Here is an 18009-nt window from a genome sequence, read left to right on the forward strand (position 1 = left end):
ATGTGGCTCAGTGGTCGAGTGCCCCTCCAAAAAAAGAAAACTATTCTAAAGATGAATAAAATTTTCATAGGAAGAGCAATATAAAAATGAATATGGATAAGACAAATGACAAATATTAGTTGCTAACTTTCTTGGATAATTCAAAATTTTGTGAATCTAATATACTAGCCTACAGTACATGCTGGGTCCTGCAATATGACAATGAAAGGAAATAAACTAACAATTAACAAAACTGTTCCCGCTTCTAGATCACATGACTGTACAGAAAACCCTAAAGAATCTTTTTTAAAAACCTACTAAAATTGGTGAGTTGAGCAAGGAAATAAGTGATACACACACAGTTACATTTCAATATACTAGTAATTAGCAATTTGAACTTAATTTTTAAGTATACTTTACAATATCTCCAGAAAACATTATACACTTAAGTATACATCTACAAAAATATGTCCAAAAATCTGTAGGCTGAAAAATATAAACACTGATTTTAAAAAAAATCAAAGACCAGTTAAAGAAATTTTGAGGAAAAAATAATAAAGTTAGGACTCACACATGATTTCAAGGTTAGAAAATTTGACATCCATATGCATAAAAATAAATCTTGACCACATATTCATATGACTTATAAAAATTAACTAATTCTGGAAGAAAATATAAAAGAAAATCTATGTGATTATAGGTTAGAGCACTGTTTCTCAAGCAGGGCACACTTGGCAAGAAAGAAAGAAAGACAAAGGGAGGGACAGAGGGAGGGAATAAGGAAAGAAGGAAGGAAGGAAGGAAGGAAGGAAGACAAACCAAAGTATAGTCACTTTGGAAAACAGTTTGGCAGTTTCTTAAAAAGTTAACCATGTATCTTTAATACTACCCAGATGTTCCAATTCCAGGTAGCTGCCCAACTGAAATGAAACCTTATATTCACAAAAAATTTATGCATAGATGTTCATAACAATTTTGTTTGTAATACCCATAAACCTAAGACAATCCAAATTTCCAAAATTAGGTAAATGAATTAATAAACTGTAATCCATACAATGGCAATACAAAGGAATGAACTCTTTTAAACACAGGACAACATGGATAACCTCAAAATAATGGTGAGTAAAAGAAGCCTCAATTGCCAAGAGCAAATATAGTATGACTCCATTGATAAAGAATTCTAGAAAAATACAAGCTATTCTATTGTGACAGAGGGCACTTTATGTGCGACGTCTCTATAAATCTAAATTTACTCTCTATTCTAAAATAGGATTTTTATATCATTTTAAATAAATTTTAAATAATAGGATTTCCCCATAAAGACATTTAAAAGTTATTAAAATATTTAGTAAATAAATTTTACATAATATATTTTTGAGATCAAATGGTTCAGATTTTAATATCTAATAATTTTTTAGGTTAAATGGTTCTTGTATGGGAAAAATAATCCATTTTCAGTGGTTGTTGGTATTATGTTGGACTGAACTGATGGAATAAGATAATCACAGGACAGATGAGTTGAATGGATATAATAAGGTTTTGCAATAGAAAACTCTTAATGGTAGCAAGAAAAGGTGACTAATTAGAAAAAGAAATGAAGGATACCCCTGTATTCCAGTGTTATTCTGGGTCAATATGTTCACAGGACTCCATTTAAAGTCTCATAAATAATGTAAAAACACCCAAATTCCCCTGAACATTATTACAAGAATTTAGATTTTGTCCTGTTTCATAAAAGACGACCAATGTGAAAGTTAAGAATTCAAGACTATTCCCCAATACACCTTTCTTGTAGACACAGAATGTCAAATTCATCAAGTAAATACCTTTTATAATTTACTGAAGAACATATCAATTTCACTGTAAAGAGAACAAATATGGGTTGGACAGTCTCAGAACTTCCCTGTATTTTTCCCTTAAGTTTTCCCAAAACGAAATGTATGAATATTTGCACCAATAGAACCCTCTGAAAACAACAATGTATCAATCTTTTAATGGTCTTCCTTTTTCTAAGATTTTTATATACCAGACTGCTTTCTACTACCTTTTATACATTTTTATAGTATAAAGGTTGAAGAGCACCTGATTATGGTCTATGCAATTTTAACTCTAAAACAAAGAGGAATAGAGTTTAAAACTGACATGGAAAAGAGATGAGTTAACACAAATTATCTTTCCTTTCTTTTTCTACTAAAACTTTTGAAAAATAGCCTCAAAATTAAAATAATTATAAAGCACAATGGTCACATAATGTGCCACAACTCTGGTAAAGCTATTTATTTTAATTAAAAATATAAAATTTAAATTATTTTTCCCTAAAAAATTCACCAATTAAAATCACTTTTAAAATGGCATTTTCAAGTACATGTTTAATGTTTAGGTGATTTCTAATTAGAGAGAGATAACCAAGTTTGGTGGCACATCTAGCTATTTGGGAGGCTAAGGCAGGAGGATTGCAAGTTTGAGGCCACTCTTGGCAACTCAGCAAGACTTTGTCTCAAAAAAAAAAAAAAAATTGAAAGGTGGCGGATGTAGCTCAATGGCACTGTAGTTGCCTAGCATGTCTTGGGTTCAATCCTCAAAACTGATAAAACAAAATCCATAAATAGCTAAACCATGATATTATGATATGCTTGCTCCCAAGTAGAAATATTCATATTAAATAAAGAAGTACATATATCAGAGATCTTTAGTCATTTGATCTTTTAAAACTTCTACTATTTTAAAATAAAAAGTAGATTTATATTTTCAGAGAAGTTACAAATAAAGTACAGAGAACCATTTGATTTTGTGAATCGATCTCCTTGATCATAAAGGGGCTATGGGGGCTGTTATCAGCCCATCATCACATTTCCTGGGTAGCTGAGTCTTTTTTTTTTTTTTGGACAGGGTCTCACTATGTTGCCCAGGTTGGTCAAATGATCCTCCTGCCTCAGGTTCCTGGGCTGCTGTGTCTCTAGGCAAGCGCCACCATGCCTGGCTAACAGAGCCAATTTTGTCAGAGGAGATATGGTAAAGTCTTTCCTCTTGGTTAAAGTAACAAACACCTCTATCTAACCTGATTTCACCAAAGTCCTTTACCTCATCTACCAGTTAGCCAATTCTAAGATGTCATTGCTAACAATTCTTTCAACTTCTCGTGAAACAAAACAAAAAAAAATTAAAAAGTTGTTTTCAAGACTTTTGGAAAAATGCAGCTGATTTATTTTTTTCCTTTTTGTAAAGAAAATTAAAAACATAAGTGATATCCTGGACCAAGTTTAAGAAACTTCAGCTCTTAAAATAGTTTCAAAATACATTACCTCAAAATTTCCTAGAAGACTAAGACTTGTTATAGGTGGAGCACTAGAACTCAAAAAAGGTTTTTCATGAATATCTGGATCATCTTCAATGTTTAAACATGGCCGAGTACTAAACAAAAAACAAATCAGAAAAAGAATACATTAACAACAATATTTTCTATTTACTTTTGTACAAAATTAAATTAGGAAATTTGAACAATTTTACTGAAACCATCATAATAAAATTAATATTATAGCATTTTAAAACATAAAATTTCTGGTTTAAAATTTCAGATTAGATTTATATTTGTTATTCAATATTATGGAGGATATCCATATATTTGATAAAGGATGGATATATGTATGTATGTGTATCTTAATCATACCAGAGGGTTTCCAGGTGAAAATCATATGACATATCATATAGTGGCAACTACTGGAAATATTTAAGAATTCAGGTTTCTATATCAATCTTCATTTTTAGCTGAAAATAAAAGTACAAAGGCAAAATTATGTGACTAAAGAATATAATCAGCAGGCTGTGGATGCAGGCCAATGGTAGAGCATTTGCTGAGCATATGTGAGAGAAAGAAAGAACGAATAGAATCTGAGTATTACTTGCCAACATGGAAAAAATGGCTAAGGCTTTATTTTTTGCAAAGGAATAAAAAGTAGAGTTTAATGATCAGAAATATTATTGCTACTCATTTGTCTTAATTTCTTTCTCATTTATCCTTAATAACTGTGTGTACATAGTATTATACTGAAAATAAGATTTGTTACAATTTTGACTTTTACAGTCAATGTTATTTGTTGTGAAAGACCAGAATTGTGTGAAATTGTTTCATGTACACAAAGGAATTTTAAAATAAATACCTTCTAGATGATAAGTTTTTCAGATGCAATAATGAAGAATCCAGATCAAAGCAACCTGATTGTGTCTTTCTTTGAGGAACCTAAGGTCAAAATAATCATTTGTAATATCAAAAGACTCATTTTTTTTCTTGAATTGAGAAAATGCTTTTCAAATGAAAGCTACACCTATCTTTAAAATAATAAAACTTCTCTCATAACTGTTTACTTCAAATAATACTGTTTATTACATATTCTTTCTTATGTTCTCATCTAATTAACAGTATGGAAAAAACTTATAATTATAACATTTTACTAGGTTTTGAGAAATAGAACCAGCTTTTTCCAAAATCAAATCTTACATGGAATACACACACACACACACACACACACACGACTTTTAATTTTTAAAATTTATATACTTCTGTATTGGAATTGCTAGCTTCGACACTCCTTTGCTCATCCCAATCACTGCAACATTCCTAAGAAGTCTAAGGCTTTACAGAAAATAGGTTTGAAAAATAATACTTTGGATTTCCAAACACTTTGTATACCAGATTATGTTTAAGACAAACCACCACTTACTCAAAATATCCTAAAAAAAATACCCAGAGAAAAATTAAAGATAAAATATACAATATGAAAGTTAGGCTGGAGTCTAGAATATTAAACATGTAAAATATCTGATTCATTGGTCCAATTGACATTGAAATATCTACACATTAACATTTTTGAGAGTTCCACAAGGGCGCCATGCTATTTAATTTAGTCAGAACTTACTTGTAAAATTTTCAGTCTAAACTCATGATTTCTGGAAAGTTCTCTACCTTCATTTATTCTAAAATTACATTTTCCTTATTTTATCTAGTTCTTTCAGAACATCTGCTGGACTTACACTGAACACATCAGTCTATTTTCTGTGCCTCTTTCAGATTTTACCATTTTTTCCCTTTTTGTACTTTCTTCTAGGTGCTAGGTATGCACATACTCAGTTGCTAAATTTCTCTTCCATTAACCTACTATTTTATCCATCTTTATGCATAATTCAAATATATTTTTCATATATATAATTTCTATTTAGTTATTTTTCAAAGGCATGTGTTCTTTCATCTTAATTCCCTATCTTTGCCTTCATTTAGCACTTAGAGCATTTAAACAATTATTTTTAACTCCCTTTCAGGCTACTCTGATGACAGGTTCCTATATGTGAATTCTTGAATTTCTTGTTTCTACTAATGATTCTTTAAAGGTGCTTTGTAATTTTTTCCCTCTGAGATCATCTTCAAGAAGACGTAATTTTTAAGAAAATCAATCCTTGGTGCCCTGAGTTATAGATGTGAGACAGTTTGCTTCCTCCACTGGTACACAATGGATTTCTTGGGTTCAAATTTAGTTTTCATGGCTATTTCATTTCTGAATCTCATTGTAGGGTTTCTGAATTTATGTTGCCTATAATTGCCTTCCGTTTAAGTCCAATTTCTTTTGGGGGTTACTTTTCCTCAACCATTCCATATCTCCTTGATACATATTTCAGTAACTAGGTGAATTAAAATTTTTTTTGTCTCATTTGATAGAAAGCCAGGCCTTTCCTGGCTTTAATGAAGAGTTTAGTTTTTCGTTATGACTCAGGCAAACTTGCAGTCTTGACTCCTGGCCTAGTAGGAGCATTATCCCTCACTCTGCATTAGATTCAGATTTCCCAGAGAGCTACAATTTCCCCTAAATTAGTAATTGGGGACTTATTTTTCTTATTCTTATACTATATTATGTCTTTAGAAGTTGTTATATTCCATCCAGGACTTGAAAAGGAAGAAGAATTTTCCTGTATTTATTTCAGTCCAAAATATTGACCATAGTCCGTCTTACCTCAGGTTTAACTGAGATGGCAGTCACACCAACTAATTATAGAGTGCTTACTATGTACCAAGAATGATTCTAATTATCACCATACTATTAAGGTAGGTTTTATTCTCCCTATTTACAGATGAAAACCTGAAGGTCTCAGAGATTCTTTCTTACCTAATGTCACAAAGCTACGGTGAAGTCAGTGTGACTCCAAAGAGATGTTTTTAACCATTGCACTCAGATCTATAAATCTATTTGTAAACACAGAATAGGGATATTTATATGTCTCACAATATGACAACTAAATGCATGAGTTCAAAGTCAAAGACACAAATCAATTTAGTTTCCAGACAGGCACATTCATCAGTGTCAGTACTTACTGAGATAATAAAAACTTTTTTTTTTTTTTTTCAGATTTACCATTGAGCTTTATTCTCAACCCTTTTTATTTTTATTTATTTATTTATTTTTTCCCTTTTTATTTTTTAAGACAGAGTTTCTCTAAGTTGCTGAGGACCTCGCTACATTGAGGTTGACCTCAAACTTGCAGTCATCCTACCTCAACTTCCTGAGTCACTGAGATTACAGGTACCACACCCAGCTATAGACTATTATCTAAAACCCCTTAGACACCAAGTTTTTTTTTAAATATATTTTTTTAGTTGTAGATGGACACAATACCTTTGTTTTTTATTTATTTATTTATTTTTATGTGGTGTTGAGGATTGAACCTCACATGTGCTAGGCAAGCACATTACCACTAAGCCACAACCCCAGCCCTGACACCAGGTTTTTAAAATATTAATAACAATAAAAATATTAGACAAAAGAAACTTAGGAAAATTTTTAATCCTAATAAAATAAATATAATTTTTATTTTAGTATTTTTTCCATTTATCACCTGGCTGTTAATTGTGCTATCAAACAAAATGTTTTACAACTCAAAATTTATTTCAAAAGTACTTAAAATTTTTTCAATTAAAATTTGAATATAATTATTTGCAAATATTTCAGACGTTTGCAGGTTTTCAGAATGAGATAAGAGGCAAAAAAGCACTTACAGGACTTGAAAGAAGAGGTAATCCAGTTCGAGGATGAAAGGCTCTGGTTGAGGTTCCATCCAAGGAATGGAAATTATGTTTTCGCCAAACACTTGAATGTTTCAATGTGGTCCTCTGTTAAGAAAATAGATTTTATTTTATTTTTTGGTGGTCCTGGGGATTGACCCCCAAGGGACTTTCTACTACTGAATCTCATTCCAAGCCCTTTTTATTTTTTATTTTGAGATAGGGTCTTGAACTTGTGATCCTGCTGAGATTATAAGTAGGTGCCATAGCACCTAAGTATTAGATTTTAATGGTATATTTAAATGCCACTTAAAGGACTTGTGTAGCTTTTTAGTTTTTAGATTCATTCCTAATGCTTTTGGAGGTTTATACCCCTGGAACTGAAGCTGATAATGTATCTCTATTTTATGTTTACACACACACACACACACACACACACTCTAATTAGAAAACAATGCCTAAGATTTTTTAATATGCTGAATAAACACAAATGTTCTAAAGTACTCCCCAATACAATTGCCTTATCAACATGTTTACTCAGAATCTAGCATCTAGTAAGCTAATATTTAATTTGTAAAAAAAAAAAAAAAAAACTAATTCATGAGTAGAAAAATTAGTATAACATTCTAAAACAAAATTATAGTGAGAGTCATTTTCAGAGGATTTAATTTGGTGATACAAAAACATAAGTATTAATTCAAAAATGCTGCAACTCAGGAGGCTGAAGCAGGAGGATGGCAAGTTCAAGGCCAGCCTCAGCAACAAAGGGAGATTCAATCTCAAAAAAAAAAAAAAAAAAAAAAAAAAGGGTTGGGGATGTGAGTCAGTGGCAAACTGCTTCTGGGTTCAATCTCAGGTACCAAATAAAGAAAGAAAGAAAGAAGCAGTAACAGCACTACAGTTTTGATGCTATTCAAGAAACAAGTAAGCCAGGTATGGTATCATATGCTTATAATCCCAGCTCTGCAGTAGGCTGGGCAGGAGAATCACTTAAATCCAGGAATTTGAGGTCAGCCTGGGCAATAGAGCAAGACCCTGTCTCAGAAAAAGAAAGGCTAATTTTTTTTTTAAATTGGGAAATATATGTCCAAAGATCAGAAATTCATAAAGAACACATGAATAAAAATTAGGGAAAAAAGGATTAATTTAGATCCTGATACTACCATGTATTAGCTTTGAGACCTTGGCTAAATTACTTAATCTCTGGGCTACAGTTCTCTATCTATAAACTAGTAAAAGCACCTACCATCATAGGCTAGTGAGAAGATTCAGTAAACTAACATCTAAAATATGTTGAAGAGAATGCTTGAACACCTAGTAAACAGTGTATGATTATATTTAAAACAAGCACATGAAAAAACTAATTATAGTATCTTGAAAAACAATGGCCAGTTTATCTATTAGGTATCAAAAAAGAATAAAAAAATGATGAGGTTTTGTTATGCTATCCAGGCTGGTGATCTTGGGATCTTCCTGCCTCTACCTCCCAAATAGCTGGGATTACAGGTGTGCAGTGGTGGGCCCAGCCAAAACCCTAATATTCTGAAGGCCAAGACAGATTTCTGTGACAATTGTAGTTTTAGGGAATATATTTCCTTTAGATAGAACATTACATGTTTATGAATTATTTTAAAATCTTTTATTTAATCATCAACGCAACTCTGAGAGAGGCAAAAAGAGATTTAGCCTCCTTACAAAATTGACATGAGATTTTTAGAAGTTATTTGACTTATCTGGTATAACTCAAGGACTAAACTGTGAAGCCAAAACTACAACTAGTAGTTTTGACTAAAAGCTTAATGATTCTCCTAGAGACATGCCTAAAGCTATCAACTGGGGCCGGGCATAACATAGTGGGCAAACTTATGCATACTAGGCCAGAGTTACCAACAAAAAAAAATTAAGCTAACATAGTTTCTTTTGAACTCCTGTTTATCTTCATCAATTATTCGTAAGTACTAAAATTTAAAAAAAAAACAGGAAGAATTAAAATGAACCCAAGAATTGTACAGTCCACAAATTTGTCCTTCATTATATGAAGCAGAAAGAACTGTGGATTGCAAGTCAAAAGACCTAGGAGAGGGCATGGCGTGCCAGTTTGGCCCCCAAAGACTAGTACAGCTACTGGTATGTCATTTATTCTGAGTCTCAGTTTCCTTATCTGTCCTACCTGTCATGGTAAAGTACAAAAAGAACTAAGTGTTCTGTAATTATGTGCTAAAACTAAAAGCAATATACGAATACTATACAAAATCAAAGTATTTTTATATGTCAAGTAGTATTCATTCTCCTAAATTTATAGACCAAATATTAAAAACTTAAGTTCTATTGAATAGAAGAAAAAGTAACAGATATTTTAGATTGTGGATAAGGGGGAAGGACAGAGTTAAAAAGTCTCAATAATAGACCTAATAAATCACTAAAAAAATTACTGCCATAAGAGCAGTTTTTCAACCATGAGATCTTTATTTTTTCTACTTACCTAGTATTTACTGTCACAAGAGTATATTATTTGTAAGGAGGTTAACAGTTCTTTAGAAAGCTGATTATATCAGAGTGTGTGTTTTATAGGCAATGGACACTATGGGCCTTTAATAACTAGATCTTCTGTGAACAAAATTCAAACCATAGCAGTTGAGATTTATTGAAATATTAGATGTTACCTACCAACACTTCTGTATTTTTTAGTCGTTCACATGTTGACAAACAGTCTTTTATACTCTTTCTTTGAGAACAATTTTGAGGTTTTTCATCAGTTGAATTTTCTTTCTTATCCTTATTTTTTAATTGGTTTGGCTTTTTGCATTTGAAACCTTCATCGTCTTTATTGAGATGATTTTCTATGCTATTAAGTCGAGTATTTTGCTCACATGTCTTTGGGCTTTTTGATTCTTTATCTGAACAATTCTTTTCATATTTGTTCAGATATTCAGACATTTCCAACATAGTAATTTTTAATTTTGAGTTATTTGTTTTTGAATTATCATACTGGAGACTGTCAAAAGATTCTGGATTACAATTCTCATTTTTTATTTTGTCCTTACACTTATTTGTACAAATCTGCTTGTCAATACTGTTACATTCTGAATACTGTTTATCAATTCCATTGGTAATTTCTTGCTCCTTAAATTGTGACTCAGAAAGTGCATTTTCCAATCTGCTTATCAAATCTAAGTTACTTTCATTGCAATGAGACATATTTGAGGAAGTCAATACATTAGTAGCTTTGTTCTGTGTCTCCTGATATATATTTTGGATGATTTGACTAGGATTGTTCTGACACTGATTTCTTATTTGAGGTTTCAAAGAAGACTTTCCTTTACTATTTCTTTTACAGGAACTAAAAAATTTATTAGGTATTAAGTTTTTCTCATCACTGTTGTCTCCTAACAAAGAAAATTTTGTATGAGAAATGGAAATGGAAGAGGCATCATCCTTAGTTTTCTTCAGCAAATTTTTGTCTTCATATGAACTCCTAAATACTTTAGAAGGAACCAAGTTGGAGTCATGCATGTTGAATGATGGACGAGGAATATGTGATGCTGTTGGATCAATGTGCTCCAAATGATGAGCAATTCTTGCAATAACATCTTGTCGTTCCTGGAGTAAAGAACCTATCAAAGGATTAGTCTCTCCAACAGAACGATGAGAATAAAGACCATTAGAAATGCAAGTTTCACTTTGAGAAGTTTCTGGTTTTACTCGAATTTTCCCCTCATTGGTGCCTTCTGAGGAAGTAAACTCTGAACTACCAAAAGCAACAGAGAAAGTTTCTTTACATTTTCTCACATTTTCATTTTCTTGTGAAACCCGGTAAAGTTTTGAATTAAGTGAACTAGACTCTGGAGTAGTAAATGGATGTCCAGAAACATGTGAAGTGCTTGGATCACAATGCATCAAATGCTGAGCAATTCTTGCAATAACTTCTTGTCGATCCTGTATTAAAGAGTCTATTAAAGGGTTAGTCTCACCAACTGACTGCCAGGAACTCTGGTGGTTAGAGACACTAGAATCAATCATTGAAAATGATTTTAAAGTTCTCACTGATGTCTCATGTGATTTTATATCCCCTAAACCACTGAAGCCCAAAATATTGGCTTGAGATGTCCCATAGTCAGATTTATTGCCAGAGCCTGGATACAGTTTGACATTTTTGACGGCTGCAGTGTATTCTGGAGTTGTGCCCTTTTTTACATGTAATACACTTTCAGAAGCCATGGTCCAAGCTGGTTTGCTACACAGACGCCGTGAACTCTTTGGACTACATTGTTCTGTTTCATTAGAATTTCGGTGCTGATGAGTTTTAAGTTCATTTTCTTGAATTCTTTTCTCATACAGGCCAATGTTAGTGTGAATACTACACGTCAAAACCGGGTAATTAGATTGTCTGGGTAAAGACTGAACGCTGACTTTCAAGGCCACATTGTGAGAAACATTGGGAACAGGAAACACATGTTCAATTGGAGTCTGTGAAAAATTCCACTGAAGGTCTATGTCAGCAGCACTGATTCTAGAGTCAAACAGTAAGATACAGAATCAATCCATTATAAAAGTCACATCTTTATCTTTGTATATTATTTTAAAAATGTAAAACAGTCACATACTTATCTTTATTTGCATTAATTACCACTGAAATTTGCTTTTAACCATTTTACCATGCATATCACTTTGATAAAACCAACATGAGTTGTACCTTAATGCTTGGAAGAGATAATCTTTTTAAGAATACCAGACTATTTAAGTATTCAAGCTCAAGAATATTGTCATTGAAAAATATATTTGTCAAAATAAAAAGAAAAAAGAACGTATTTACTAGAAAATAAATGGATTCAGACAATTTTATTGTGCAAAGTGACTAAGAGAAATCTCATGATCACCTGCCTAAAAAGACAATTAATTGCTTGTAGGGGGTGTGTGTGCATGCACGTGTTTATTTTAGGTAAGGCCTCACTATGTTGCCCAGGGTGGCCTCAGATTCAATTCTTCTGCCTCAGTCTCCTAAGTAGCTGGGACTAAAGGCATGCCACCACCATAACCAGCTATATTCATATTTTTCAAGATGCCAAGAAACTCAGGACTGGGGATGTAGCTCAGTGGTAGAGTGCTTGCCTAGCATGTGTGAAGATCTGAGTTCGGTCTCTAGTACCACACACAAAAAAAATTTATCAAACTGTACAGTTAAAATTTGTGCATTTGCCAGTCATGGTGGTACATGCCTGTAATTCCAGCTACTAGTGGGGCTGAGGCAGAAGATCTCAAGTTCAAGGCCAGACTCAGCAACCTAGTGAGCCTTAAAAAGAACTGGGGATATAGCTTTGTAGCTCTGTGGTAAAGTGCCTCTGGTTCAATCCCCTGTATGGAAAGGAAGGAAGGAAGGAGAGAGAAAAGAAAATAAATTCAGAAGCCCACAAAATGTTTCCAATTTATAGTGGTAGCAGTAAATTGTTCTCTAAATAAGTTTATCAAATTTATTCTAACAAGTAAAATTCATACTGACTCAATCTAAATTTCTCAAACTTGTTTTGAGAAAAACTTCATTAAATTTATGCACTTATATTCAGAAATGAAGGAAAAACTATTTTTTAAAATTACATTCAGCAATGTGAATATGTACATTTCTGCCCTAGACATACCTGTAAAGAATATTTCTTGGAATAGCACCATGAGAAACACTCAGCCATGCACTTAACTGAGAAAAAAACACAAATGAGCGGACAGCCAACAGAAGAGTCTTCTCTTCAATGAATCGATCACCATTCCTAAGGAAAGTAACAAAGCATAATTTAAATATCAGCAAGCACACAATGATTGAATCATAGGAAGAGAGAAGCTGAAATAAACATCATTCAGGAGGTAGTCTTTCAAGAGCAGAGGAATGAATGTACCAATGTCAAAGTTATAATTACTAAACATAAGTATTAAACATCTAAGTTTTTAATTTTACTACACAGAGAGATTCAAAGACATGATACAATCTTTTTTAAAAATTTTAGGAAGTAATAAAAAACTTGATTTATCAGGAACAACTTCAAACTAAGCTTAACAACTTACTGTCGAGGAACTGGCTCCAAGATCCATCTTTCTAATAGTAATGCATCTTGCTTAATTGCAGGATCATTTAGATCAATGCCTTCTGTGGTAGGCCCATCATCACTGTAGCAGCAGTCTGGTAGTAGCATCACTTCCACCATGATTGGAAGATTATTCTTCCACAGCAATGTGACCTCAGACCTGGTTCGTCTGGCTTGGCGACACTTAGAGAAAATGATTGTAAGCAAAATCTCTCAATAATCTGCCTATCTTTAAGTTTTAAAATTGTAAAGTAGATAGATATTAATTAGGAAGGAGTCATCTGTTGCAGAGCTTTGTTCAGGCTTGGCTACTTAGATTTTAAGTAATGTATTCATGCTAGTGAGCTCTAAGTATAGGGATCAGTATTGAGTATTTATGATGCAAATTTTCTTGGGGAAGATATCTTTGTTGCACTTGTGAAAAAATAACTGCTATATACAATGCCTGACAGGTCTCTGAGTTGACCCAGCCTTGTCTACTTTGTTAATTTCACAGGAAAGACTAATCAATTAATTAATTATTTCTGTGTACTAGGAATTGAACCCAGGGGCACTCTACCACTGAGCTTCACCCCCAGCCCTTTCATATTTTTATTTTAATACTGGGTCTTCCTAAATTACCCAGGCTGGCCTGAAACTTGTAATGCTCTTATCACAGCCTCCTGAGTCACTGAGATTACAAATGTGCCATGCCTGGTTTAATTCTTAAATCTTAAAACCAACTCATTTTCATTAAACACTTAAAATAGGTAAGTTTTTTTTTTTTTTTTAAGTTTAAAAATTTGGACTACATTTTTTTTTTTTTTTTTTTTTTTTTTTTTGCGGTGCTGGGGATTGAACCCAGGGTCTTGTGCTCGCAAGGCAAGCATTCTACCAGCTGAGCTATATCCCCAGCCCTGGACTACATTTGATAAACTAATAACTGGGAGAAAAATTCCTAAGCCAAATTGTACTCTACCTACCAAAATATTTTAAGTTATTATTCAAAAAATTAATACACTAACAGAGTATTCTCCCATTTTAAAAAAAAAGGAGCACAGAGGAAAATTGGTTAATCTGAGGAAAATAATCCTCAATTAATTTACTAAATGAACATGAATACTAAGTGGAAGAGACAGGGCTGAAACTCTAAAGGAAAACTCAATCAGAACAACTTGAGAGTCAACTTGAGAGAATGAGAGGGCAGATGTGAAACTGGTTACCCACCCCCTCACTGATCCACAAAGCTATCTGCCCTGCTTTCAAAAGTCTTGGTTAAGAGCCAATTTTATATTTAAATGTGAAAATTATAATTGTGATATAATGAAGGTGATAACAGAATTTATACTAGTTTACATAATTTTTTTTTAAAGCATTCAACCTGATTCTCACCTGGGCCAACTTGTCACTGCATTCATGTTTTGTAGTTACTGGATAACAAGACTGTGCTGGAGGGCAATGGAAACTTTCCGTTCGACCTTTCACAGAACATTCAGGTGTTCGACCTTCTGTTATTAACAAGGCCAAAGAGACCAAGAACTCCTCTGCATCATATTCAAAATATTCATCTAGAGAATCTGGTATAAAAATAAAAAGGAAAATCTTTGCATCATGTTCAAAATATTCATCACATTAACATACTTTTTTTTTTTCAGTACTGGGAATTGAACACAAAGTCTTGCACACTGTAGGCAATCCCTCCTCATTGAGCCAAACCCCCAACCCTTAAATATTCTTAAAAAGAACTCATCTATTGTGCATAAAATAACAAATATTACATTCCATATTTAATAATGAAAAGTGAAAATACAGAAAATTCTTGAATCACACAGTATACAGAATTATAAAGAGATGATGAATGATTCCAAATTCCAGGTGAACAGACTGGTTAAAATTATGGCACAAATAAAAAATAATTATGGCAAAATTATTTTTACCTAGGTTTCAACTAAACTACTGAAGATTATGCTCATCTGATAATTATGTGTTTTTAAACAGGTATAATTTTTTAAAATATAAAAATCACTAATAGCCAAAAGGTTAAAATGTCTTATTATGTCATATTTTTAGGTAAGATTTTAAAAAATATTTTTTAGATGTTGATAGACATTTATTTTATTCATTTATTTACATGTGGTGCTGAGGATCGAACCTAGTGCCTCACTCATGGTAGACAAGTGCTCTACCATTGAGCCATAACCCCAGCCCCAGGTAAGATGTTTTACTGTTATTATTAAGTATTAGAAAGAAAATGCAAGTCCCACTGTGTTTCTTCCTTTCTCTCCCCTCTCCCCTCAAGTGAGTCCTATTATCATAGCATTAAATCTGTGATATGGACATTCACAGCCACAAAGTTCTCAATGCTTTGCTATATACAGTGATAACTGTTTCAGAGGGAAAAATGCTATAATTAGCTAGAATTAGAAGGAGGTCTATTGTGCAATATAAGAAATATGATATTTTGGTTATTACATAGTTCAAAACAATCTAACCTACCAATGTTTTCATTTAGTTAATTTAAAAATTTCTCAAAGTGCTCTAATTGCTTAACAATTTTAAAATTAACTTGCTATACAAGTTGAATACTCATGAACAAATGTGCACACAATACTTCATTTAATTTATAATTCTGAAAATGTTCTTATCTCTGCAAATTAAACAACAAATATTTCAAGTGTTCACTACACTGTATTAGGTGATAGGGGGACATAAAGTTATAACACACAGTTCTTAGTTTCAAAGACTTTATGACTTAGAGATGATTTAAAGAAAATAGTACAGCATGCAATGGGTAGAAAGAAAGTGCAACTTGGACAGAGAATTTCTGCAAAGAAAGTATGAGAAAGGAAAGACTAGAGTCAGATTATGAGCACTCTTACAGGGAGTAAACTTCATTGATCCAAATTTAAGAACTTTCAGAAAATTCTAAAATAATCATGTACAACATATGAAATGACAGTCAACACTTGATAACTTATTATTCTCCGATATTATCAGTGCTAAGTAGTTTCTATACATTGATTAATTTTCAGAGCAGCTCTAGAAGATGACTACTACCTCCGTTTTATAGATAAGTGAAGCATGGAGAGACAAGTAACTTGCCTAAGATAGCTCCAACAGGAAATAGCAAATTTGGAATTTGAACCCAGTTTGGTTTCAGTACTGGGGCTCTTAACTAGCATACAAGCTGTCTTTCATTATGGTTATAAAATTTACTTTTATATACTTCCATCTATTCTTTGAAATATAAATGAAAATAATACATTTCACATAAATTTTAATGATTTTGATATTTTTATTTTATGGTATATAATTGTTTTCCAAAAATAGGACCCTAATTTTTATAATACTATGCCAATGGGAAAGGGAAAGAGCTCAACTTTCCTCTGGGAATAAAATTAGGTCATAAATCAAGGGTCTCCTGGGACTCATTGAATTAAATTATGGTGTCCTTCATAAAGAGGGAGGCAAAAAACACACAAAAGGAATCTATTCAATACCTCCCTGGTGGGTTTTCAAGGGTAGCTCAGGCTTGTCATCGCATGATTATATGGCATGATTTTCGCTTCCAGGACATTCTCTGTGCTCACCCTATTCCCTCTCCCAGTATGTGGTATAATCCTGGAGAGCTAAGAATTATAGCAGAGAAGTGGCTTCTAATCTACTGAATGCTGAATGATGCCAAGATGTCAATTATTCCATGTGAGTTCCAAGGATGGTCCATGGCCTAAGTAATGTCTCATATATTGTGCTATTATTTTTTTAAAAAAATCTATAGATACCAATTGGATTACTAAAATATAAATTCATATAAAAGCATCACTGAACTAATAGCAACTTTACATCATTATTTTATCACACACAATGAAAGTAAAACTTCTATAGTCCTAGTGTTTACTAAATATTGCCTCACATCACCCTCACACGTGACAAAGTTTCGGGATATCTGCTGAGGAGTATCGTATCAGCTTGCTTATGGCTGCTGAGCACTGGCACAACTCACAGTGACCTTAGCATCATTTAAGTCATGTAAATGAAGGCTCTTATCTTTACCTGTGAAGGACTAGGCTAGAAACAACTCTATTTCATTGGATAGAATGTAAACTGTTATCAAGGAAATTGGCTAAAACTATAACTTATTCTTAGATGCTAAAAGTTAGGCCATTAATATACTACAAGGGGAAAGTTTTGAACTTCAAATCAGGAAACCTGAGTTGTAGCCTTAATTTATCCAGTTTATAAATATTCCAATTAAATGATATAGCACATGGGTCCACACTTTAAAAATTCTCAAACTGGTAGATAAAACAATCAAATACAAATTGTACTGAGTTAACCACTAATAAAAAGGTTAGAAGTCTGGGCCCAGAGCAAAGAATGGCAACCACAGGAGGGGCACAAGGTAGCAGACAGTGGTTAAGGAAGGGTTCCATAATAGTAAACTGCTACTTAAGCCAAGTCATTTCATGTTTCCCTCTGTAAAATAAAAGTAACGCATGCCTGTAAGAACTCTAACATCATATAGGTGCAAGCTATAACTGTCCCCACTGTCACGAGTACACACTTGAAGGGAGGGGGAATGGGAACAGGACAGGCAGTAGAATGAATGGGCCATAACTTTCCTATGCTCATATATGAATACATGGCCAGAGTTAACTCCACATCATGTTCAACCACAAGAGTGGGATCAAAATTATAAAGGGTTGCACCCCATGTATGTGTAATATGTCAAAGTACACCCTACTGTCATATCTAAATACAAAACAACAACAAAAAAAGAGCATACATTTCAGTTTTCTTTAACCATTATAACCTTGTTCCCCAACCCCACCAAAAACAACTGATTTAAAGTGGGTTCTTGACCCAAGGTGGGCCAGAATCTCTTTCCCAGGACACTGGAATAAGGACACAGAGATGTTAGTTGGTTCCTGCCTA

At 33.0% G+C, this 18009-nt stretch overlaps 1 protein-coding gene across 8 annotated transcripts in view; it reads right to left on the minus strand.

Moving 5' to 3' along the window:
* ATOSA (atos homolog A) overlaps positions 1–18009 on the minus strand; it is an 85451-nt gene that overhangs the window by 12941 nt on the left and 54501 nt on the right. For all 8 annotated transcript variants that reach the window (XR_013762261.1, XM_079129913.1, XM_079129912.1 and 5 more), the window contains 7 exons: positions 14467–14651; positions 13076–13278; positions 12658–12783; positions 9692–11534; positions 7019–7132; positions 4137–4216; positions 3282–3390 (listed from right to left, as the gene is read on the minus strand). Coding sequence is in view for 7 of the 8 variants with exons in the window: in XM_079129913.1 (XP_078986039.1) it covers positions 3282–3390; positions 4137–4216; positions 7019–7132; positions 9692–11534; positions 12658–12783; positions 13076–13278; positions 14467–14651 (2660 nt within the window). In the remaining variant the exon portion in view is untranslated. Of the gene's footprint in view, positions 1–3281; positions 3391–4136; positions 4217–7018; positions 7133–9691; positions 11535–12657; positions 12784–13075; positions 13279–14466; positions 14652–18009 lie in introns of those variants that run through there.

This window comes from Sciurus vulgaris (assembly GCF_902686455.1).
Source record: "Sciurus vulgaris genome assembly, chromosome: 2".
NCBI classification, from domain to species: Eukaryota; Metazoa; Chordata; class Mammalia; order Rodentia; family Sciuridae; genus Sciurus; species Sciurus vulgaris.